Below are 23,840 nucleotides of genomic sequence, written 5' to 3'. Positions count from 1 at the left end.
GTAATCATCGATAGATAGATAGTTTTAACTTGTAATGATGACTGATAGTACGTACGTAAAAGAGAAGAATACGTACAACATTAATATTTGCTACATGTTTTTTTGTATATTGACACCACACACAAAAACACATTGAAATTGAAGAAAAAAAAGCTTACGGACCAACATTGTAAATTCAAAAGCTGGCTACTGATGAAATCTTGATTTAAGCTTGAATGCCTTGAGCACGCGGACGTCCATCACATTTCTCCTCTCCTCCCAATTTTTCAAGTCAATTATATATTTGATAAATTGTCGTGGAATTAATTATGGAGGTGTCTAGCATTGCTCAATTGTCATAAACTTCATGAATAAGTGATTTCATTGTATGTGTAAGCATCAATCAATCGATAAAGTTGCTTAATTAGGGTTTTTGAAATAAGAGATAGGCGTTGCCTTTGGCAGGTGTGTGTATATAATTGCCAACTCTTTAAGAACATATTAATCATAGAGTGTGTTTTTCATCCAGCCATGCGTCCTAGCTAGTTAATGCAACAGCTGGGACACTTTCTTTCATTCTTGGTTGATACGAGCGCCTAATTAAACACCACGATCTTAACTCAAGTGTTAACTAAATAGAAGAAGAAGAAGAAGAAGAAGAAGAATTAGAAGAGATTAGCAAAGAATTAACTTCTTGTTGCAGAATAAAACCGAGCAGTTCATATGGCATCATGTTTCTCACGATGTGATTAATGGAAGGACGTGAAGTGTACATGTGATTAAAAACACACTAGGTTCATGTTAGTTACAGAATAGTGACACGGCACTATATATTCAGCTTCTTCCTCCCTTTGACACGCACACACATCCAATTCTTGCATGATCTAGCCAGATCTGTATGTTCACCTTATGCATGGTTTCAACATATATATGTTTCACCCGATATCTTAGAATCACGAATCTTATGAGTATATGAATTCTATATAACCCTGAAAAATACAGCGAGGAGCTGGCAGGTGAATTAATGATCCGGCCCCCCCTCCTCCTGTTGCTAGCTAGGGATGCACAAAAATGTGTCCATATATATTCTACAGCACAACTCCGACATTATTAATGTTAGTGCAAACCGCAATGTAATGCAGTGAGATGAACTGAAGATTTGGGCCTATTTAGGGCATGCTTTCTCGCACATTAATATTGTTTACTATAGCATGCATGGAAGCAGCTAGCAGGTCTTTACCGTTTGGTTTCCCACCTTTTCCCCATATCTTCGTAGAGCCATCCATTCAAGTTATAGTAGTAGGCGACGGAGTGTAAGTAGGATATAAATTGAAGGCAAAAACGAATGCATGAATATTGCGGAGAGAGACCAATTCATAATTTCGGCCGGGGCAGTGATTAAGATCGATAAAGCCGGTGTTCATTTACACACACACACACACTTAGTGTAGAGATCGGCAAAATTCCACAGAATCTCGGCCAATTAATGTACTTATTACCATCTACAGATGTTACGATAAGGGCTCATATAGAGAAACTAACTCCGGATGATGCATGGTTTTCCCATCAGAGCTAAAAGCAAATTAGCCTTAATTAGAACATGCCCAGTAATCCAACCACATGATAAATAACACACTAGCATTGCAGCTAAGGATGTAAAGGTTCATTAAGCTCAAAGAGGGCAAGGTTCATAACAATGATTGCTTCCATGTGTCAGCTTTCAATTCTGTGGTGAAGCGAAGCCTACCATTAATGAGAAACGCTTCGGAATAAAATTGAAGCTACAAGATTCGGATGACAGAATTAATTTAAGGCGGCGCGAAGGTCAACATTGTGCAAATTATAATTAAGAGGATCAGCTGGGCTCTGGCTGTAACTATATTTCTCAACCGTGGCTGTAGTGTGGTTGAGGAAAAAATATTTGGTTAGAAAAGTTATTGAAACAGAGATTGTAAATAATATAGAAAATATTTAAATAAAATCAAAATAGAGCCTTTTCAGCCTCTCAAGCTATTAAATATGAGATCCACATGAATTCCACAATTAGTTTTTTTTTTTTTTTGTTAAAATCCCACAAAAGGGTACTTTCTACTTTCCGTCTAAAGCAGCCAGCCCCAGTAATTCGTACACGGGTCCAGCCAAAATCCGCAAGATGGCTTCCCTCGTGGACCTCGAGAAACTATTCTGCACATGTGAGAAACATGCATCTACAGAGATGGGTGCTTAGGACTCTAATTCAACAAGGTGGGAGGCACAAAAACAATCTCAGCCATTCCCTCTCGAGCCTCTGTCTCTCCCAAAACTTGGCATTTCTACCTAGAAAAATTAGTTGATCCAGCTCACACGAGGAGGAGGGAGTCAGGCTGATCTGTTCTCAAATGGGACACGAACATGGAGTTGTCCATGCAAGCTAACAACAGCAGATGTCTGAAGTGGATCTATTCTCGAAGGTAAGCTCACGACCTGACCAAAAAAGACATTTCAAACGTTTTTCACGTACTTGCAAGTTAAATATATTAAAGCAATGGACCATCACCACATTAACATCCTGCCAATAAGACCACACCAATACCATAAACAATGAATTCACCCTCTAAAGAGTTGATTCACAAGATGAATAATCCACCTGTCTGGCAGGGTCAGCGACTAACATGTTCCATGTTGTAGTTATAAATAAATGATTCCCACACTCTCACTGATGACAGTCTTCCCTTGGGCATGAAAGCCATGGTGAATCTATATTGGAACAGGAGTACCATTTGCTCTTCAGTCAAGGATTATAAAGCAGAAACACCTCTTTTTTCAAAGTTGCTATTCTGTTAGAGATCAAAACAATACCTTCTTAAACGGTATTATACCCCAAGGATTGTCTAGCTGCTCTGGTTGACCTGTTATAACCAGACGCCCTACAGGATCTGATTGTACTCGGACCTGATCCACCAAAAAATAGCGATTTCATGTATCTTCTAGGGAGAGTGGTATAACCAAGAATTGATATGTCACGGAGGAACATTTTAAGTTCTGGAAATGATAGAGCACACATCCATGGCATAGTGCATTCTATCAATAATTTTCGTCTAAAAGAAATCAAAGAGGTAAGAATAAGAGCAGGAAAGACAAACACATGAGAGGGGAGCAAAAGAGATACCACGAGAAGGTGCTTACCTCTTCACGCAGAAGTCCGGGGACTAAAGCATATATCTCATAGCAATCTTTCTGTGTATAGGTGCAGTATGTTAGTCACTAAACCCAGCAGTGAGAACTTGACAACTAAGGCTCAGGATAACAGAAATTTTGAGAAAAGAAAACAGCAGATGCTTACACTTTCCCACACATTGATCTTCACCCAGTCAGCAGGGGGGCCAATATCAACGGTTTCAGTATCCACTCTACGATGATAAAAAAAACAATTAGCCTTGCTTCATAAAAAAGAAAACACCTTATGGCATGTGTGCAGTTAGGCATAAAAGGGGCACCATTTGGACTCTGATGTACAAATTCTATGGAGGATTTTTTTCTTTCTAGTTGTAGCTTGAAGCCAGGAAACTAAGAGGATGGCACAAAATATGCCATGGTTCATTTGTTGAAAGAATAAGATCTACACTTGCTATTATGCTGAACGATGACTTCACAAGAAACAGTTGGATCAACTAATTACTATTTAATTACTAGTATGAAAACAGTTGCAAGCAAAACTGAGAAAAATAAATTGAGAGGAAATAAAGAGCAATCTTTACTCCTTATCTGTTTCAGCATTCACAGGTCTCTCATCTGTCTTCTGTTTGTGAAAACCTGACTCAACAAACCAGATCAAAATAAAAATGTATACACCTGCCAATTGGAAAGATCTTCATTCTAGAGATTGTACCGAAACTTTTGTGAGGCTTTTCACGTCTTGAAAAATTCAAGCTCTTGACCTGTCCAAGAGAATAGAAAAGCATCATTTCCCTGCACTGTTCTACAGAAATATATGTGAGATATAGGTATTTCTTGTGTCACAACAAACCTAAACAATCGGCTCACTAACCTCACCATGTCCAAGATGACGCTGAGCATGCCAACCCTGCATAGCACGAGCAGCAGCATCCCTTCTTGCCCCGCCTGATCCAGTTGCTTGGCACCTTCTTGTCTGGTAGAGAGAGAAAAATGCATAAAAATACAAATTACGAAAACAGGGATAAAAAGGAACGAGAACCAGGAACTGAATTTAACTACTCTACTAATTTGTTACAAACAACTTCAGCTCACACTATTAACAGCATACAGATTCCAATGAAAACATTTTATCCCACGAGCAGAAGAAAATCCAAAATTTATAGTTGCACTAGCCTTGGGCCTGTAGTTTTCCACTCAACTTGGTTTCCTCATAGTTGTATAAATGATTTATGAGCACAACTAAGTTAAATCTGGTATGGTTTATCAGCAATTTGCATGACTGACAAGCACTAACAATGATAACTAACCACTTCACAGATGCAAGCAGATTTCACATTCAGAAATATGCCAGGATCTATCATCCCCATTTTCATCCAGTGTAACACACTCTATCATCTTACGTAGATCAATTACATAATGTACATGTATGCAACCAAAAAGATGCGTGGATTTTTATGGACTGCGTAAACTTTAATAGCTTTTAATTGTAGAATTCACTTCTCTCATTAAGTGCAACTCTATCTTCCATATAACAGAGTGACCTCTTATGGTACCAAGAAAAATTCAAAGGACTATTTGATACGAAGCCAGCCAAGAGTTTAACCACTCAAGTTTAAGTTCAGTTCAACAATGCAAACCAACAAGCACAAGCCGAGCTTTTATTCACTTGCACTGATTAGTTCTGTTGAGGCTCTAATAATTCTCTCTTTTCTGAGCGGGTAAAAGATTTTGGAAATACTACAGACAAACAAAAACAGGCAAGAACAACACTTTACCTCCTTTTCGACACTGATAGCCTGATGCAGGGGTGGACTGGGAAGTTGGAGCTCACCAGTCTCCCTCTTATTCTTTTCATATTCCAGAATTGCCTGTGGTAAATGAAGGATCAGGGATAGAAGTCACAAGAAAGTCGCAGAGAGCAATAATCCATTAGTCCACGACCTAGTTTTTAAATCATTTGAATCTTTATGGCATTCGAATGCCATACAAGGACAGCTAAACTCACTTCAAATCCAACAAAGATAAGCCTGGACACTTGTCAACACTGACAAATTGTATGATCTGAGTCTATTCTAATGCTTCTATCATTAGATTCCCTAGCCAACACTTCCCGTGTTAAAATAAAACAAAACAAAGTCTTAATTTAGGATTTTATCTAACATATTAAGTTCCAACACCAATTACTGAGTACCAAATGAATCTACATATAGAGCATTTTCACCACAGAAAAAAACATTACCTTCTCATAGAAAATGCGGAATGTCCAAGACACCGTTGTGCAAGTCCTGTGAGAGACAGAGAAAAGTTGAATGAATTAAATGATAAATATTTTCCATATTTTAATAATCCACATAAATTATTGCTGCCATTCACAGCCCACATCCAAGATGTGAAGAGCAGAAAATAATTATAGTAAAGTGTCAACTGTCTGCAGCCTAAAAAACAAATGATGAAAAGAAACGTAACTGAAAATGCTTAATAATCCCATGCCAAATCCTTGCAAATTTTACAAATAACTTAAAAAAATATATTTGGCTTAATAATCCTTTGTTAAATCCATGCAAATTCTACAAGATAGCTTAAAAGAATTATCCTTCCTTACTTGGGAGGGTGGAAAGACTCCCACTTGCCGCCACAACTTGTTTGCAGTAACCTACAGATATGAGATCAAAAGCAGCTGTCATAAGTTAATAGCAATAAAAGCCTAAAGATCCATGAAACCTATTATTGACACAAAATTATTAAAATGCAACATATTAGCGCATCGAAACTGCAATTTCACGTGACCAAAAAACATTATCATGCAAGTGGTACAACTCTAGCTACAAGTGCAACATTACATTACATCTCTGAAATCATATACTCCAGATGTTGCGATCCTGAAACATATCATGAATCCACATGTTTTACTCCAGAAGCTGGAGGGGGATCAGACATTTTTCATTAATACCCTGGTCAAACATAAGTTCAGAATAAGTTCTTTTTCTTCTTTTTTTCCCAATCCGAAGGGCATAACCTAATTACTAAAGCATTTGCTGAAGGGGAGTAAATCCTCTTAATATTTGTAAGAAAAAGAGACAAATTCTCAGATGGCAACAAAAGGAATATAGTGAGATGAAGGTTTGCTTTTTGAATTTGTTGGGAGTTGTTTGTAATTATTTTACCAGGCAGCTTCGTGAGCACCTTTGTAACCAAGCTGCTTTACAAATAGCCTCTTTCGTGACTAGGATAAATAGTTTTCAAGAGTACCTTTTAAGGATTTAACCTCTAAGCAATTGGGGGTACCTCCTTGCTTCTTTATCTACAGGGTTTGACTTGATGAAAGTCACTTTGAACCAGAACTTTTGAGGATTTAGTGCTTTGTAAGCTGTGAGGGGTCATAGTAATTGGATCAGTTATGCATCCTTCTATTAGGCATGAAGCCTCAGAATCCTCATCAGTCATTAATACGAGTTGATATACACTTATATCAATTCATTGTGTATTCATTTTCTACTTTTAATTAATTTATCTCAAGCACGAACTAGTTTCTAGTAATGGTTTTAGCATTGGTGCAATTTTGATTCCAATCAAAACCAAACCTTCCAGGAATAGTTTTGGTCATCGTGAGCATGGATAGTTAACCATTTTCTAAATAAAGCATAAACCATAAGTTTTCAACAATTTCACAAAAAGGGGAGTAAACTTAAGTTCTTAATAAATACAGGCCATGCTCACAAAAAGGGGAGTGAACTTAAGTTTTTAATAAATACGGGCCATGCTTTGTACAACTCTTAACAATAATTTCATAATTGAACTCTTGCATTTCATAAAATGCTGACATTTTCTCTGCTTGTGATACTGATTTTCTTTGGATGTGCCAACCTTCTCATTGAATTCCCTTCTCTTTTGGTTAATCTCATCTATCATGATTGCTTCTTAATTTTGTTCGATGTAATCATCGCTTGAAATTTCTGCCTTTTCATTATCCTACATTTAACCAGCAAGAAGTGAATACTAATGGAATTTGGTAATGTCAGCTTAATTTGGAGGGGAATTCGTTAATACTTGTAAGCATGTATGCTTTTTAAGTTCTAAGGAGGAATAGAAGTGAATTTAATTGATTTAAACTTCCAATCAGAAGGACAAACCAACATGGTTCCAGGCAAGCTGTGAGAAAAGAGGTTGTCAACACATGTGAGCATTTTGAAGCACAAAGCCATTATGCTTGACAACAGCAGTAGAGCAACCTGATATGTTTTCAAGCAACTACAACTCCTACACTCAATCCCTTTACTTATTTATAATTCTATCTAGCCACTGATATGGGATATTTAAATTTCCCATAGTGTATAGCAAACACTATTGATTTAGTGTAACAGCTTATGTTGCAAGGTATTCCTATTTCTTACACCAATTCCAGAAACCATGCTGCTACATACAACAGCAAAATCCATTCAAGTGCAGACTTCTTCTTTTTCTTGGCAGCCAATGCCTAAAACCCACAGAACATGAAAAAGGTATAAAGAGGGAAGCAAAAGACACCTACCACTTCATAGCCACCCAGTTTGATCACAGACCTCCATAACCTAACTCCCATGGAAAAAACGACCATATTAGCTCACACCTAGACTCTAGACACATATCATTGGAGAGAGAAAAAAACTATTTTCACATAAAACTTACTTCAGGCAGTTTAATGGCTCTCCGTAAAACTTAGGGGGTTTGAAATCCATGATATTCTGCTTATAAAAAATCTCCAGGTCCTTCATGAATGCAGCTTGCTCCTCTAGCGTCCCGGCAACATCAGTCTCCCCCATCTACATTGCAAACACCATATAATCATTCAGCACAAACAATACTTCTACTTACAAGATTCGTGATCACAATGAATACTTTAGTCTGCTAAGGATGTTGGGTTCAATCACCTTCATATCAGTCCATACATTTTTGGACTTTGCCGCACTATCAAGCTTTGTTCTAGGAGTTGAGCACCTCCTTTGGGTAGATGGAGTAGCCGTTTGTGGCTGGTTTTGAACAGAGGAGCCATCATCTCCATCAGTTTTCTCTTCCACCACTCGCCGATTAATATTTTCATCCGTAGCAGTTTTCCCATCATCAGGCAAAGCTGGAGTGTCAGTCATAGGAACATCAGTTGCCAAACTCACAGTGTTGTCATCGTCAGCAACTGATGCCTGCCTATTTTCATTCGGCTCTTGATCCTCCGAAACATCAGCAGTTTCTTCTTGCTCTTTAACAGTGGCATCAGAAGGCTTGTTAGCATCCGAGTCTCCCGGCAAGTCTTGCACAGCAACCATTTCACTATCTTCCATTTCGCGTTTTTTCTTTTTCGTCCAGCTCACACCCTATAGACCAGCGACATGCATGAATTATTATTATTATTATTATTATTATACGCTAGATTAAATCCAAATAAAATATATGCATAATTCTCTAATAATATAGCATGGCAAAAACCGTTGGCCTCTTGCAAAGTATTTCGCGAGGAGGGGAAAAATTAAAGAAAAAAGAATAATCAATCCCAAAAATCTATTTCTAATTTTCAAGAAAAAGATTTTCAATGTTTAAACTTAACTACTAAACAATTCAAGATTTAAAATAAAAATAAATAAAAAAAGGTGGTAAAAGCTTGCCTTTGGGAGATAACAGAAGCGGAGAGAGGTAGAGCTTGAAAGAGAATAGAGCGAACGGCAGCGTGTTAGGGTTTTGAGTTTGAGCAGAAAGCGGGCAATGCAGGTAAAGAGGAAGGCAGAGAAGGGTGAAATCAAGTCTTTTCCGGCGAACGTACAAGGTTTCGTATCGTGCCGTCCGTGCCCGACCCAAAGGAACGACGTTTCGATTAGCGATTTCTTTTAATTTCTCAAAAAAAGACAGTTAATTTGCGAGAAGAAAGACAAGGCGAATTTGCGAGAAGAAAGACAAGGCGGTAACTAGCAGAGCAAATCCATGGCCGTGGGAGTCAGGATTTTCCTTCCTTTTTTTTTTTTTTTCTTTCCCTCTATGCTTTCCTTTCTTGTGTGTGTATATATGTAAATAAAATCTCCTTTTGACTCTATAGAAAAATAAATACCAGGCTGAACATATTTTTTAATTACGTGGCTGAAAGGTTAAAGACTGGGTTGCCCTTGTACTGCTCCCGTTGTCTTTTCTTTACTTTTTACCTGGTAGTTGACAATATATTTTTTTAATTATACAAAATCCATGTCAATAGCGTTAGTAATTTTTTTAATTATCATAGGAAATTATATTATAAGTAAAAAAAATGAAATTTTTTATATTATATTCGTAGTGAAAATTAAATTTAAGAAGCTGGATAGATATGAAAATTTTTAAAAAAACAGCTTTAATCATTTACATTATTAAAAACAGTGCTTATATGTAAAAAAAATAAAATTATATTGTTCGTATTTTTTTTATTTGAGAAAAAATGAAAAACTTGTAAAGAAAAAATATATAAAACTCTTAAAATGTGTTTTTTAAACTCAGTATAAATCTAGAAACCTAACGATGAATATTTTGAGCTAATTATTAATATTAATTTTACAATAAAAGTCGAGCTTGTGAATATTTTAGGTTTCTTGTTTGTTTGTTTGTTTTCCCTTCCTTTGAATTTACAAGTGCGGTGCTGCTTTTGGATTTGCTTATCTTCGCTATTCACTAGTTTATTACATTGTAAAAAATAATTTTAAAGAATATCAACTTTTATGTGACTCGATTCAATTGTTAAAAGAATTCTATGCATTTTGCTAAGATAGATACATGGAAACTACCATGTACCATGTATCCAGATAAAATAAACCAAAAATACTCCTTAAAAAAAAAAACAATAAAAAAAAAACTCATGAACATGCAAGAATCCTAAAACCATGCACCGGGAGCAGGGAGCATGGGTGAACGCCCAACTAGGAAGGATGCACCCAACACTCCTGTCCTGTGAGCTCGAGTAAATTAAAATTCAAAATATTATGATAATTAAATTATATTTTAAAAAATAATAAAACTTATAAGTTATAAATTTTCTAGACTCAAAGTTCACGGTCTCTTTATTTTTTACATGTTCAACATGTATAGTTTTAGAAGTTATCTTTCTAAAATATCATTATATTTTTTTATTATAAAAATATTGATTTACATATCAGAGAACCCCACATCCATCAAATGAGATATTTTATAGGTTTCAAGTATCAATTATTACTTGAACTTTTTATGTCAAGCTATTAGACACTTAAACTAAAAAAAATAGATTAGATTATTTAAACTAGGAGATTAGTTGATTATTCAACAAGTCAATTTTATTTCTAAATATTTTAGATTTTGAGAGTTGTCAATTATATATTTTATTTTTTATTTTTTCAAAAGCAAATTAACTTTGATTGTTAAACTTAGTCTCAACCACACGTGTTTACAAAATCTTAATAAAATACATATTCAAATTCTAGTTAGCATGTTTATGAATTAAAACTTTTGATTTTAATTTGTAATTCAAAAGTTATTTTTCTCACACAACTTAATAAAAATTTTAAATAAATTAAATTTAAAATTTTATTACACAAAAATGACTCAAATAGCTTTTTTTTTTCTTATAACAAAACAACACTGTATAAATTAGAATTTATAAGTTAAAGGTAAAAACTTTGAACTTTTAATTAAAACAAAATTTCAACTTAAAATCATAATAAATCAAAATCTATTTATAACTAAACATATTTATAGATTTTAATCGATTTAATTTTTTTTTTTTAAAAGCAACATACAAAATATAACCTTAACTAATAATAATAATAAAAAAATTACTGGCTTAATAATAATAAAATTTGGACTTAAGTTCATCGGGAAAGGAGAAAAAGAAACAAAATAAAAAGCCCACCCCCATAGTATATAACTGTATATCTCTATCCTTCTTTCTGGGCCACGGGTCCATCATCTTCGGCAAATCTTGTTAGCCCAAGCCAATCCAGATAATAAACGTAATACTCACGCAATCCAATCCAAAGAGCCCGACCCTTTATTATATAAAATATAAACACAGTAACAGAAAAAAAAAAGAAAAAAAAAAGAGAGAGATAACGGAACAAAACGGTCGATCCCCATGCTCAAAACAGACATCAAGTGGCAATTAGGGTTTTGGACAGAGAGAGAGATCCATCTTCATCTTCAAAGACGTTTGAGGTGCTTTGCTTTTCCCTACCGTAATTTTTTCTTTTATCTCTTTCTTCGTATTCGATTATTTATTGATTTATGCTTTATTATACAATCCAATTCTGAATCCGGTGGTATATTAAGGCCGCAATTGAAATCATTTCATGTGCTAGGATTTCTTTCAAAGTTTGCGATTTGATTGTATAAATAAATCAATTCCTTATGATGATTCGTTGATTGAACAGTTAAATAAGCACACAAGCAAACAATTATGGAGGATGTGAAACCTAAATCTAGAAAAAATGATTATTTGGCACGGAAGGAGGAGAAAGAGGATTCTAAGAGGATTCTAAGAGATAGAGACAGGGAGAGGAATGGAGAGAGGCACAGAGACAGAGAGAAGAGAGAACGCGAAAACAGTAGGTGTTCCGAGAGAGACAAGAGTAGTGATTCTGATGACAAGGAAAGGGAGAAAGAGAAGCACAGAGTCAGAGGCAGGGATGATAGGGCAACAAGGAGTAGGGTTGATGATAGAGAGAGAGTTAAGGACAGGAAGAGAGATAGAGACAGAGAAGAGAGAGACAGGGAGAGGGACATAGCGAAAGAGGAGAAGAGGGAGAGGGAGAGGGAGAAGGAGAAGGAGAGGGTTAGGGAGAAAGATAGAGAAAGAGAAAGTGGGAAGAGGGAACGTGAGAGGGAGAAAGACAGAGAAAGGGAGAGGAGGGAGCGTGACAGAGAAGAGCGAGAAAGGGAGAGGGGCAGGGAGAAGAGGGAGAGGAGGACCAGGGAAAGGGAGAAGCATAGGGAATTGAGTAGTGACAGTGATGATGACTCAGGGGAGCGTGATAGTAAACTGCGAAGGAGAGACAATGACGACTCCAAGGAGAGAGTGCATGAGCAGAGCATTAGCAGGTCAAACAGGCACATGGATAACAGTGAAGAGAGCCTAAGGAAAAAGAGTGGCAAGGAGGACGGTGATAAGAACGAGAGTAAAACCCGAGAAGATGAATTAGAGGAGGAGCAGAAGAAATTGGATGAGGAGATGGAGAAGAGGAGGAGAAGAGTCCAGGAATGGCAAGAGCTGAGAAGGAAGAAGGAAGAAACTGAGAGTGAAAAGGATGGGGAAGAAGCCAATGTTGATGAATCTAAAAGTGGTAAAACCTGGACTCTTGAAGGAGAATCTGACGACGAAGAAGCTCCTCCCACTGGCAAATCCGATATGGACATGGACCAGGAAGAAAATGCAATACCGGATAAAGAAGCTGGAGATGCAATGGTGGTGGACACCGAGAATGACATTTCTGCTCCACAAAGTGAGGTTGATGCTGTTAATGGGGATGAGGAAATTGATCCATTGGATGCTTTCATGAATTCTATGGTCTTACCTGAGGTTGAGATGCTAAACAATGCTGTGGTTACTCAAACCGCTGATGATAATAAAACAGACTCAAAGAAGAAAGATAAGAAGGATGAAGGAATAAATGGAGGACAGCGGAAGAAAGGCTCTCATAAATCTCTAGGGAGAATTATTCCTGGAGAAGATTCTGATTCAGACCACGGGGACCTTGAAAATAGTGAAGTTCCTTTAGAAGATGAGGATGATGACGAGTTCATGAAGAGGGTGAAGAAAACAAAAGCTGAGAAACTGTCCATTGTTGACCACTCAAAGATTGATTACAGTCCTTTCCGCAAGAATTTCTATATTGAAGTGAAGGAGATCTTGAGGATGACCCCTGAGGAGGTTACTGCTTATAGGAAACTACTGGAGTTGAAAATACATGGAAAGGATGTGCCGAAACCAATTAAAACTTGGCACCAGACAGGACTCACAAGTAAAATTTTGGAGACAATAAAGAAACTCAATTATGAGAAACCGATGACAATTCAAGCTCAGGCACTGCCTATAATTATGAGTGGACGGGACTGCATAGGCATTGCGAAAACTGGTTCTGGTAAAACCCTTGCATTTGTGCTGCCAATGCTGAGGCATATCAAGGACCAGCCTCCTGTAGAAGCTGGAGAAGGACCGATTGGGCTTATAATGGCGCCCACAAGGGAGCTTGTGCAGCAGATCCACAGTGATATTAGGAAGTTTACTAAGGCCCTGGGTATAAGATGTGTGCCTGTTTATGGAGGTTCTGGTGTTGCCCAGCAAATTAGTGAATTGAAACGGGGGACAGAGATAGTTGTCTGTACTCCAGGCAGGATGATTGACATACTTTGCACCAGTGGAGGGAAAATCACTAATCTTCGTAGAGTTACATATCTGGTTATGGATGAAGCCGACCGGATGTTTGACATGGGATTCGAACCTCAAATCACTAGAATTGTCCAAAATATTCGTCCAGATCATCAAACTGTACTCTTTTCTGCCACTTTCCCTCGGCAGGTTGAAACTTTGGCTCGTAAAGTACTGAACAAACCTGTGGAAATACAGGTAGGTGGGAGGAGTGTGGTGAATAAGGACATCAATCAGCTGGTTGAGGTAAGACCAGAAGGTGAAAGGTGGTTTAGGTTGTTAGAACTACTTGGTGTATGGAGCGAGAAGGGAAAAATTTTGGTATTTGTCCAATCACAGGACAAATGTGATGCGTTGTTTAGGGACTTGCTGAAGTTTGGTCATCCTTGCCTCTCACTTCATGGGGCTAAGGATCAGACGGACCGTGAATCCACCATTTCGGATTTTAAGAGCAACGTCTGCAATTTGTTGATTGCAACAAGTGTTGCAGCCAGAGGTTTAGATGTGAAGGATCTAGAACTGGTGATCAATTATGATGTTCCAAATCATTATGAGGATTATGTTCACCGTGTTGGCCGGACTGGCCGAGCTGGTCGCAAAGGCTGTGCCATCACTTTTTTCTCCGAGGATGATGCAAGATATGCACCGGATCTTGTAAAAGCATTAGAACTCTCTGAGCAAGTTGTTCCACAAGACTTGAAAGCCCTTGCTGATGGTTTTATGGTGAAAGTGAATCAGGGTCTGGAGCAAGCCCATGGAACTGGTTATGGTGGAAGTGGTTTTAAATTCAACGAGGAAGAGGATGAAAAGAGAATGGCGGCAAAGAAAGCACAAGCAAGAGAATATGGCTTCGAGGAAGAGAAGTCTGATTCAGAAGATGAAGATGAAGTTGTTCGGAAGGCAGGTGGTGACATCTCACAGCAGACTGCCCTTGCTCAGCAGATAGCTGCTCTTGCTGCTGTCTCAAAAATCCCTGCACCCGTGGCACCAACTCCTCACTCTGTTACTCAATTTCTTTCTAATGGTGGATTACCTGTTCCTCTCAATCAAGGTCCAGCAGTTGCGTCTGTGACTGGGCTGCCTTTTGCTCATAATAATGAAGCTGCAGCCAGGGCAGCAGCAATGGCAGCCGCCATGAATTTGCAACACAACCTGGCAAGGATCCAAGCTGATGCAATGCCTGAACATTATGAAGCAGAGCTGGAAATCAATGATTTTCCCCAAAATGCTCGGTGGAAGGTTACCCACAAGGAAACTTTGGGCCCAATTTCAGATTGGACTGGTGCTGCCATTACCACCAGGGGGCAGTTTTTCCCACCAGGCAAGGTGCCAGGACCAGGAGATCGCAAGCTGTACCTGTTCATCGAGGGCCCTACTGAGCAGTCTGTTAAGAGAGCTAAAGCTGATCTAAAACATGTTTTGGAAGACATCACGAACCAAACATATCAACTTCCTGGTGGAGCTCAACCAGGCAAATACTCGGTTGTATAAGTGTAAGAGCTCAATAATAGCCTTCTTTCTTTCTTTCTTTCTTTTTTTTTTTGCATATACAATTGTGGTTGATCTTTTTTTTTTTTTTGCATATATCTTTATAACTTCTACTCTTGTAATTTTTAATTTCCTCCTTTTCTTTCTGGTTGAGTTTGGACTTGTAGGCAGTGCCTGAATGGTAATTATCTTAGTTTGAAAATTGTGAAGTTGCTGATATATTTTTTCTTGACAATATGGATTATTTTGGTGCATGGAAATTGGGGAAGGAGTAGATTATTGGTTCATGGTGTTTCCCAAAAGCATTGTGGGATGATGAGCCAAAAGCAAATAACTGTTTCCTTTCTTGTTTAAATATGCCCCTCCTCTCATGCAATTTCATATCCTGTAGCTTCTCAAGTTAGCCATAAGGTGTTAAATTTGCTGTCCATTTCCATGTCTCTTTTCCATTTTTTAATTTGTGTTCTTTCTTTTTCTTCTTGTCCTCTCCCCATGGCTCGAGGGATGGTTTAAGCCTATGCTGGCATGTCCAATGTATTCTCTCTGCCCCCATAACCTTTGGCTATGATGGCTGTTGAAGAGATGGCGATCTGGTGCGCGATGCTTCTGCCTTCTTGTTCCCATAGATTAACAAAGTGGATTGTTCTGGAACTCCTTTCTGCTACCATATTTGCTTTCTTGTTCCTTGGTGCGCATCACTTTTGGGATCTGACATCGTATTTGGGGGTTTTGCAGGTCTGAGTAGTAAAGTTCTGGAAGCCACGTGTTACTCTGCTGACACTCCGAGGGGCTTACCCCTCCAAATGAAGCATTAACCTGCATAGAAGGGTGGTAACGGGCAACAAGGGTACTGTTGGTTTCACAACATTTCTGAGATAGATTACAGGTTTCCTTGGATTCTTTTTGACCTCGTAAACCACAAATTAGATTGTAATCAGTGGTTCGTCCTGGATTGGGTTGTCAGCTACTTCTGGCTGTTCAACTGTAATGAAATCTGCAGCAGCAGCGTATATTGTTTATAGCTTGATTAGTGTCCAGTATGGATTAGAAATTATTCATGCTGATAAGCCTTTGTGCTGCTAGCGGGTTTTGTTTTTTACGCTCCTCTTTCTCTCCTTACCTTTTTATATATATGTGCTAGTTTGGGAATGCCAGCGTGGCTGCAGCGCAACTCACGTTCCCAAACTATATATATATATATATATATATATATATATATATATATAGATGCTTTTAGTTTGAGAAGGTTTTCCAAACAGCCCCTAGCAATTTCTTTCATGAAAAAGAAACAATTCCGTATTAAACGCGGCGATTACAGCACAAGAAGCTAGAGAAATTGGTTTTATTGCTGGGGTTTTTCGAATGTAGAAGCTTTACAAGATTCAGCAAAATCCCCTTGCAAGTTCTTATCTGTTCATTATTAAATAATAAGTTGTGGTGGTGCATTTTTCTGCACCGTATTTTGATCAACCTCTTCTTCGACACGGCCTGCCTTCCCTGCATGTTATTGACTCCTCGAAAAACAAGGGGTAAATCCTGGACCCGAAGGCAAATTTCGCTACAAATCATGACATTAGTACAAAATATATCATATTCAACTGTACTTCGCCCAACTTACGTTGAGCCGCTGATGTACGTCCGTAGTGAAAACATGCATCAACTAATTCGATTAGAAAGTCTTTGGGTTAAAGTTTCGTAGAGTTGGCTGTTTGGTTATGAAACTTTGGCATTGCTTTTTGGGAGCTGATTATTGAAATTGATCGATAATGGCATTAAATTGATAAAGATTCAACATTAAGCAATCATACTAAGACAAATATAACACGACTCCGATCAGTATGCTTGAGTGAAGCAAATAGATTCAGTACATAAATTCAGTTCGCCGGTCCTAAAATCACCAAACAAGGTGGCTGCCCATACTAGTCGCAGCATTGTGATTCTTAGAGACGGTCCTTCTCTAGATCATCAAAGTAAGGATGTTCCATGGCTTTCTTTGCTGATATGCGCTTTGAAGGGTCATAGTGCAACATTTGCTGCAAAAATACAGCCACGCATTTGTACAAATTAAGCTATGATGTTCATCTATCCCAACAATAATAAAAGCAGTCATTGTTGATGAACGCGACTTACTGATAGTAAATCCAGCCCATCCTTGTCCAAATTAGTAACAGCCGATGACAAACTCTGAGGTTTCCATTGGGGATACTCATGCCAGTTCATCAGGTTGCTTACTCCTGGCCACATTTCTTCATTTGGAGTACCTAATAACCTGTACAAGAGCTTCAAAACGTATATTAAAGAGAAGCCTAATCGACAAAGCAAGATCAAAACCATATCCATCGTTATGCAAAAATCATTGACCTGAAAATATGCAGGAGCTGTTGCAGTTCAGAGTCTCCTGGGAAGAGTGCTTGCTTTGTGGCCAGTTCAGCTAGAGTTTAGGCAAAACACACACACAACAATTAAGCAATGCTAGAGTTGGCAGATTAGTTTAAGAGATGAAGCGATAAGAATAAGGAAATCCTTACCAAATATACAGCCAACAGACCATACATCCACTGCAGTTGAGTAATGGGTAGCCCCCAAAAGGACTTCAGGAGATCTATACCACAAAGTCAATATCTGAAACAGAAATTCCACTCAATTAGCTCAACAAACGGATATTGTAAGAGCATGATAAAAAGATGGTAAGTAGCAAGCGTGTATTAATTTAATTACCTCATGGGTATACTTCTTAATAGGAAGAGTAAATGCTCGAGCCAGTCCAAGATCAGCTATTTTAAGCATCATAGTCTTGCGGTCCATCAAGAGATTATGAGGCTTAAGATCCCTGAGGGGAAGCGAGATAAAGGGTTACTAGATATGTCAGTAATCATTTCCACCTAAACTAAACATCATGAGGGAAATAAAATGGCTATTATAGATCAGAGCGGACAAGCAAGGGGAAAAAAAAGAAGAAACCTGTTAAAGTTATAAATACATAAGGATGGAAACCGCTATTGTAAATCAGAGTTGACAAGCAAAGAAAACAAAGAAGAAAACGAAACCTGTGTAGGACTCCATGGCCATGGCAGAAAGCCACACCCTTACATAGTTGATACATCAAGCTCTGCATAATAATAAGGATCATACAAATTTGTGATCAGATTAAAAAGAAAACAAGAAAAACCTCTCAAATTAAAAGGATAAAAAAATTAAAAAGAAAGAAAGGGGAATGTTGAATTTAGACCTTGACAGTTTTGACAGGAATGTTCTCTCCAGTTTGGCGAAAGCTTCGGATAAATTTCTTGAGATCGGTGTCCATGTACTCAAAAACCAGATACAGAACTGTCTTGCCTTCTTTATTTTGCCCTTGTTTCACGTCCAACAATCTATGGATTTAAAAAAGAAAAAGAAAATAGAGAGTTATTTGTCTATTAATTAACCCTACAACAGAAGAGAACATCAATCAATTTACATGGAAATTAATTGACTCAGTTTAGCAATCGACAACCCTAAACCCTAAATTAAGACATCAAATTGGAGGAATCAGATCACAAAATCCCCAAGTTCAATTCATCTAAGCCCTAAATGGACCGAATATTAAGAAAACCTACAGATCCATGCATCGAAGAAATGAAATCACCTTAGAGAGGAAGTAGATGGAAGAAAAGCAAAGATAGAGAGAGTACCGGACGATGTGAGGATCTCTGGAAAGCATACGCAAGATGGAGACTTCGCGAAGAGTGGTGGGTGGGACACCTTCATCGTCTTCATGGAGACGTGTCTTTTTTAGTGCAACGATCTTCCCGGTGGCTTTCTCCCTTGCTCTGTACACTTTCCCGTAAGTTCCCTCTCCTACTTTCTCTAGCTTCTCGAATAAATCCATCGCCGACACCATCGTGCTCGTTTCTGTTGCTACGCTCTCTCTCTCTCTCTCTCTCTCTCTCTCTCTCTCTCTACTGCTTCTCTGCTTTCAAAGTAAACCCAAAAAATGGAATGAAACGACACGAAAAGCTTTGTCGCCTTTTATAATGAAACTTGATTATTGATCGTTGCCCAGCCCCAACCCTAACGGAAACTTATTTTGAATTTTAAAAATTGGGCGGCACAAGCGCTCCAATAGGCCCATTCACTATTAAAATGTTCATCTTAGCCCACTCAACTAAATGGGATTCTTCGTACAGGCCCAAATAAAGCCCACAAGTCACATTTTCTTCATGGTTATAAAATACAACCCAACTCATGAATCAGCCCAAGACATGGGTCAAGGGTTGGGGGGTTGATTAGGATTATTAAAAATAAAACCATTTCAAGTCTTTATTTTTTAAAATAAAACAATATTGTATTAGAATATTTTTTTTAGAAAGTTGAACTTGATCTCATTTAAGTTGCGTAAGTCACGAGTAGACCTATTGAGTTAACTTCCGACGAGGTTTGGCATTAAACCCAACTTGAACTTGTTATTTTAATTATTATTTTTAAATCAAACCAAATTTTACTTTAGTTTTCATCGAGTTAATTAAATAAATTACAAATAGAACTTAAACCCAGCTCAAATCTAATCCCAGATCCCAATGAGTTGTGCTGGTTTTATAACAATGATTCTTGACTAATGTGATTCCAATATCTACTCACTTTTCATGTATATATAATAAATAAAGCAATTATGGTGAAACCACCCGAAGAAAAAAAGACAACAATTGATAGTTTGCCGAATCATGGCGGCACTTCCCAAAAAGCAACGCTTTGCTTAGCCAGTACTAGGAAGCATAGGTGTATTAGAAAGTGGAAACAAAAAACACAACTGATTACTGATTCATGGACCTGTGGAAGCCAAGCTTACACAATTTATATAAATGAATCACAAAGCGTTTATCTCCCTATCTACGCATGTATTATTTGAAAAAGCTGCAAAAACACTACCTAAATTGCTTGATTGATGCTATCAATCTGATACACAGCCTTCCTAGTCATGTGCAGCTATGACAGGGACCATACAGATTCAGCTCTCCTCGTCAAAACATGGACCTTCAAACTGCACTTCCCTATATCTGTCTAAAAATTCATTTTGGTATGTACTGTATGGCGACATCCAGTTAGACCTCAGGACAGGGTTACATCGATATTACTTCACAATTAGATTAGCATTTGAGAATGCATCCTCTCCCAGGAGCTAACCATTAGTAAGACTGGGGGGAGTTTAACCATTCGAAGCCCACTAAACTACAACTTCTGCTACGTGTAATCTAGATTAACATGACGAAAATGAAGACATCGCTGTAATTCAATCTTTCATCTTGAGTCTCACGTTCTGAACCTTGACAGATATCCTCAACTTCCATTCTTCCATGTCTTTCATAACACAGAGCAATTTTATTCGATATGCTTCACATCGCTGACTTGCTTGTTCTAATTCAGCTGTCAATTCCTGAATTTTCTCATCCTCGTCCTGCAGAAGCAATGAAATAGAACCCTTTTAATCTAGATGGATGGATAAACAGGTGCATTAATAAGAAACACGGCAACCAAATTAAATCCCAGAAGGAACCAAAATAAGAAAACAGAATGCAAGTTCCTGCGCCCCTAAAGCGCACAGCACATACCAGAATTCAAAAGGTCATATGATTGTCTTGCTCTGATGTTTGGGGACTCAGATTTTATTTGCTTTAGTTTCATACATTTGAGAAATTTCTTCCAAGCACTAATAAGCAAGACAAATCACAACTTTACTGGAATATATATATGCTTTTATCTTCTAATCTAATGAAGCTAACTCTTTATGGCTGGGACAAAGATGATCTGATTGTAGATAGCAAGAGAGAGGCTTGCCCTATATATTTACTAGAAATATAGAAAAACCTTTACAGGAGTGTTGTCAAATGCATATACTTTGCTGGAAGGACTTTATACAATTGCCCTCCATTGTTTGCAAAATGTTGTTTGTAAAAAAGAAGTAAGCAGCAATAAGCATTGCACTGAAAAGCACTACCAAGAGCTAACAAGGATCAAAAGAGAAAAAAATTTCTGCAATGAGAACTTCTTGCAGCACCAAGTTCAAAATAAAGGCTTACTTAAGGTTGAACCCGAGACATAAAATTCTGTATTCAAAAAGGCCTATTAACTTCCAATCAAATAATTAGTGAAAAATAAGATCTATAGATTGGAATCTTATGCGGTTCAATACCCAGCACATTTAAACATAAATAATAATAGCAATGATTGGTAAAGATTTAATTCCTATGCATCGTGTGCTACATTTTTAAGTTCAGAACAATGATCCTATGCAGGCCAAGCAAAAATAAATCCTTGCATAAGTAACTTACCAGACTACACGACAGGAGCTGCTGACTACCATTAACCACAGTAGTTTGTACAGGAGCAGAGCCACACATTTTTGCAGCAGCAACCTTTCTTATGGCCTCATGAAGGGCATCCATTGCCACGTTATAAATATGTTCTGATTCTGCTCCTTCTTCTACATATTTGATGGCTTCGTGGCGTAGATTTTCAGAGCGAGCAGCTAAGGACTCTTGGGTATTACATGGCAGTCCAAGAGTGTGCTCATCCAACACAACCCCACTTTTGGCATTTCTTGTCCACCGTTTCAGAATATAATTAGATGGAAGAGTAAGAACATTTTTCACTCTAAACACTGCTAATATGTGCCTACAAATAATACCCGAGAACTCAAACATTTGGCAGCTACAACTAGCTCTCTTTTCAAAAGCATTAAACCTAACATGGTGTACTTTGTGGTCTTCACCAAACTTTGCTACCTGATATGTAATGGCTGATCCAATATCATCAACTACAGTGGCAAGATAAGCAAGCGTCTCAACTAGTTCCTCTTGGAATTTCATAAATATCCTCCTTGTATATAAGTTAGCTGCTTGTTTCTCCATAGGAGACGGAGTTTTTAGAACAGGTGGACTATTCAGTGTATCATAATCTGCCTTCACCTCCTTTTCATGGCGAATCGCCATTGCTTTTTCATACTGCTTAATCAGATTGTGGATATTAGTTGATGCATTTATGTACCCATCAAAATATGAGTTTATACTATCACTTCCTTGCAATATGGACATCTCACCAAAGAAAGTATCCTGGAGATAAACTGGCACCCACTGCTGGCGAGCATTGTACATTGACTGAAGCCATTCATTGTCACTGAGATCAAATCTCTGAAGAAGTGACTCCCAACAAGACTCGAATTCATCAATTGACTCAGCCATATTGATGCACCTGTGGAACTCGGGTTCAAAAGTAGGGTGTGAGTGATATTCATGAGATAGTTTCTCCTGGGCCTCCCTAAAAACATTCCATTTACAAAATCGGAGGCGAGTTCCAGGAAATGCTTGCGAAACAGCTGCCCGTATGATTCTGTCCTGGTCGGTTGTGATTGAGATGGGACAGCGACCAGACATTGCAGCAAGCCAAGTCTCAAATAGCCAAACAAATGAGGACTCTGATTCGTTGAGGAGTAGTGCACATCCAAAGAGCAAAGGCTGTCCATGATGATTCCACCCGGTAAAGGGTGCGAAAGGAACCCGGTATCGGTTTGTTCTATACGTCGTGTCAAATGTAATAGTATCTCCAAAAAAACTGTAATTCATTCTTGCATTGGCATCAGCCCAGAAAACGTTTCCTGTTGAGTTCTCAAAATCACCTTGCACAGCATAAAAGAAACCAGGATCCTCAGCCTGCATTTGCTTCAAATAGTCAAAAACAGCCTGACCACCAGGGCCAAGAGTCCTCTGCCTGCTAGTGCTCATATAATTTTGGCAATCAACTTTAGTAAACCCAACATTATTAATTCCTCCAGATTCCCTAATCAGCACAGACATAACTCCACTTGGCCCCATCCCTGCAGCCTGAAGCGTATCAATGAGGCTCCGTGCCGAACCAGACACATGCCTATGAGAGCGGAGAGAATGCACCTTATCAGGGGGCACAAGCTCATGATTATGGTCCTCGACAAGTTTTGTGACAGCCCATTTTCCAGAACTCTGTTTCTTAACAGTCATTTGAGCTTTGCAACCAACCCTAGTAACAGTTCGCTGTCTTTTAGACCTATTCTCATTGCCCTCACGGCGAAACCCTTCACGAGAACACACAATTTGACGGCAAATAATAGAGCCATCTCGACGAGAACGCTGATAGACACTGACCCTAGTACTAAAACCAACACGACGAGCATATGAATTATAGAAAATCCGAGCAGACTGCTCAGAATCAAACTCCATACCCTCATAGGGATCAAGATTTGGGTCAGATAACGAAGTGGGTTCTAGAAAATCATCATCATTGTTATTATTGGGATAATCAAAATCAAAATCAAGATTATGAGGTTGATGGTGTTGTAAGTGAAGGGCAGTATTAGGGTCATCTTCACTGCCCATATTGATATTATCAAAGGGAATCACATTCAAGTGATCCATGTTGATTATCATAAATAAATAGATAAACACAGTGGTTGCTTGCTTGCTTGCTGGGACTGGATTTGTATTAAAAGCTAAAATGCGAAGAAGAAGAAGCCGAGACTGACCAGATTTCTCAAATCTTTATCTTTGACTTGCTGATCTCAATCTGACAGTTGATTTCTTGAAGAGGCAGGTACTTAGGGAGGGAAGTTTTGGGGGGGTCTGAGGTTGTTTTTTTTCGGGAGAATTTTTTGGGTGTGTGAGAGAGAGATGGGAACTATTTTACTAACGAAACGAGGATGGGATATGGATTGGATGCTCTTCTCCGTCGGTAGCACTTATTTGGAGTTATACTATACAGTTTTTTGTCTACCTTCTACCCAGATACAATTAATTACTACACCGCTTCTAGTTGTGGGCCATGGGACAAAGTCAAT

General features: G+C 38.2%; 3 protein-coding genes and 1 pseudogene across 4 annotated transcripts; 1 reads left to right on the top strand and 3 right to left on the bottom strand.

Annotated features, from left to right (window-relative positions):
• Positions 1-1,928: 1,928 nt before the first annotated feature.
• Positions 1,929-9,164, bottom strand: LOC133693982 (AT-rich interactive domain-containing protein 6-like; annotated as a pseudogene).
• A 1,987-nt stretch (positions 9,165-11,151) lies between these two features.
• LOC133694782 (DEAD-box ATP-dependent RNA helicase 42-like) lies at positions 11,152-16,100 on the top strand. 2 transcript variants are annotated; one of them, XM_062116475.1, is made up of 3 exons: positions 11,152-11,304; positions 11,520-15,006; positions 15,737-16,100. In XM_062116475.1, exon 2 carries the CDS (start codon positions 11,546-11,548, stop codon positions 15,002-15,004), a length of 3,459 nt encoding a protein of 1,152 aa, XP_061972459.1. In that variant the 5' UTR covers positions 11,152-11,304; positions 11,520-11,545; the 3' UTR covers positions 15,005-15,006; positions 15,737-16,100. The 2 variants fall into 2 exon arrangements, 1 of the variants encoding a protein (XP_061972459.1); XR_009842340.1 differs by lacking the exons at positions 11,152-11,304; positions 11,520-15,006 and adding an exon at positions 15,013-15,594.
• A 648-nt stretch (positions 16,101-16,748) lies between these two features.
• On the bottom strand, positions 16,749-18,978 carry LOC133694783 (cyclin-dependent kinase B2-2). Its single transcript, XM_062116476.1, has 8 exons — positions 18,673-18,978; positions 18,231-18,372; positions 18,049-18,110; positions 17,720-17,831; positions 17,530-17,623; positions 17,363-17,432; positions 17,132-17,270; positions 16,749-17,034 (listed from the first exon to the last, which is right to left on the bottom strand). Exons 1-8 carry the CDS (start codon positions 18,879-18,881, stop codon positions 16,942-16,944), a joined length of 921 nt encoding a protein of 306 aa, XP_061972460.1. The 5' UTR covers positions 18,882-18,978; the 3' UTR covers positions 16,749-16,941.
• A 791-nt stretch (positions 18,979-19,769) lies between these two features.
• LOC133693336 (protein FAR1-RELATED SEQUENCE 5-like) lies at positions 19,770-23,830 on the bottom strand. The gene is made up of 2 exons (XM_062114532.1): positions 21,307-23,830; positions 19,770-20,432 (listed from the first exon to the last, which is right to left on the bottom strand). Exons 1-2 carry the CDS (start codon positions 23,431-23,433, stop codon positions 20,268-20,270), a joined length of 2,292 nt encoding a protein of 763 aa, XP_061970516.1. The 5' UTR covers positions 23,434-23,830; the 3' UTR covers positions 19,770-20,267.
• Positions 23,831-23,840: the final 10 nt, after the last annotated feature.

The sequence above is a fragment of the Populus nigra genome, chromosome 5 (genome assembly GCF_951802175.1).
Source record: "Populus nigra chromosome 5, ddPopNigr1.1, whole genome shotgun sequence".
NCBI lineage: Eukaryota > Viridiplantae > Streptophyta > Magnoliopsida > Malpighiales > Salicaceae > Populus > Populus nigra.
This window is presented reverse-complemented; position numbering and strand designations above follow the sequence as displayed.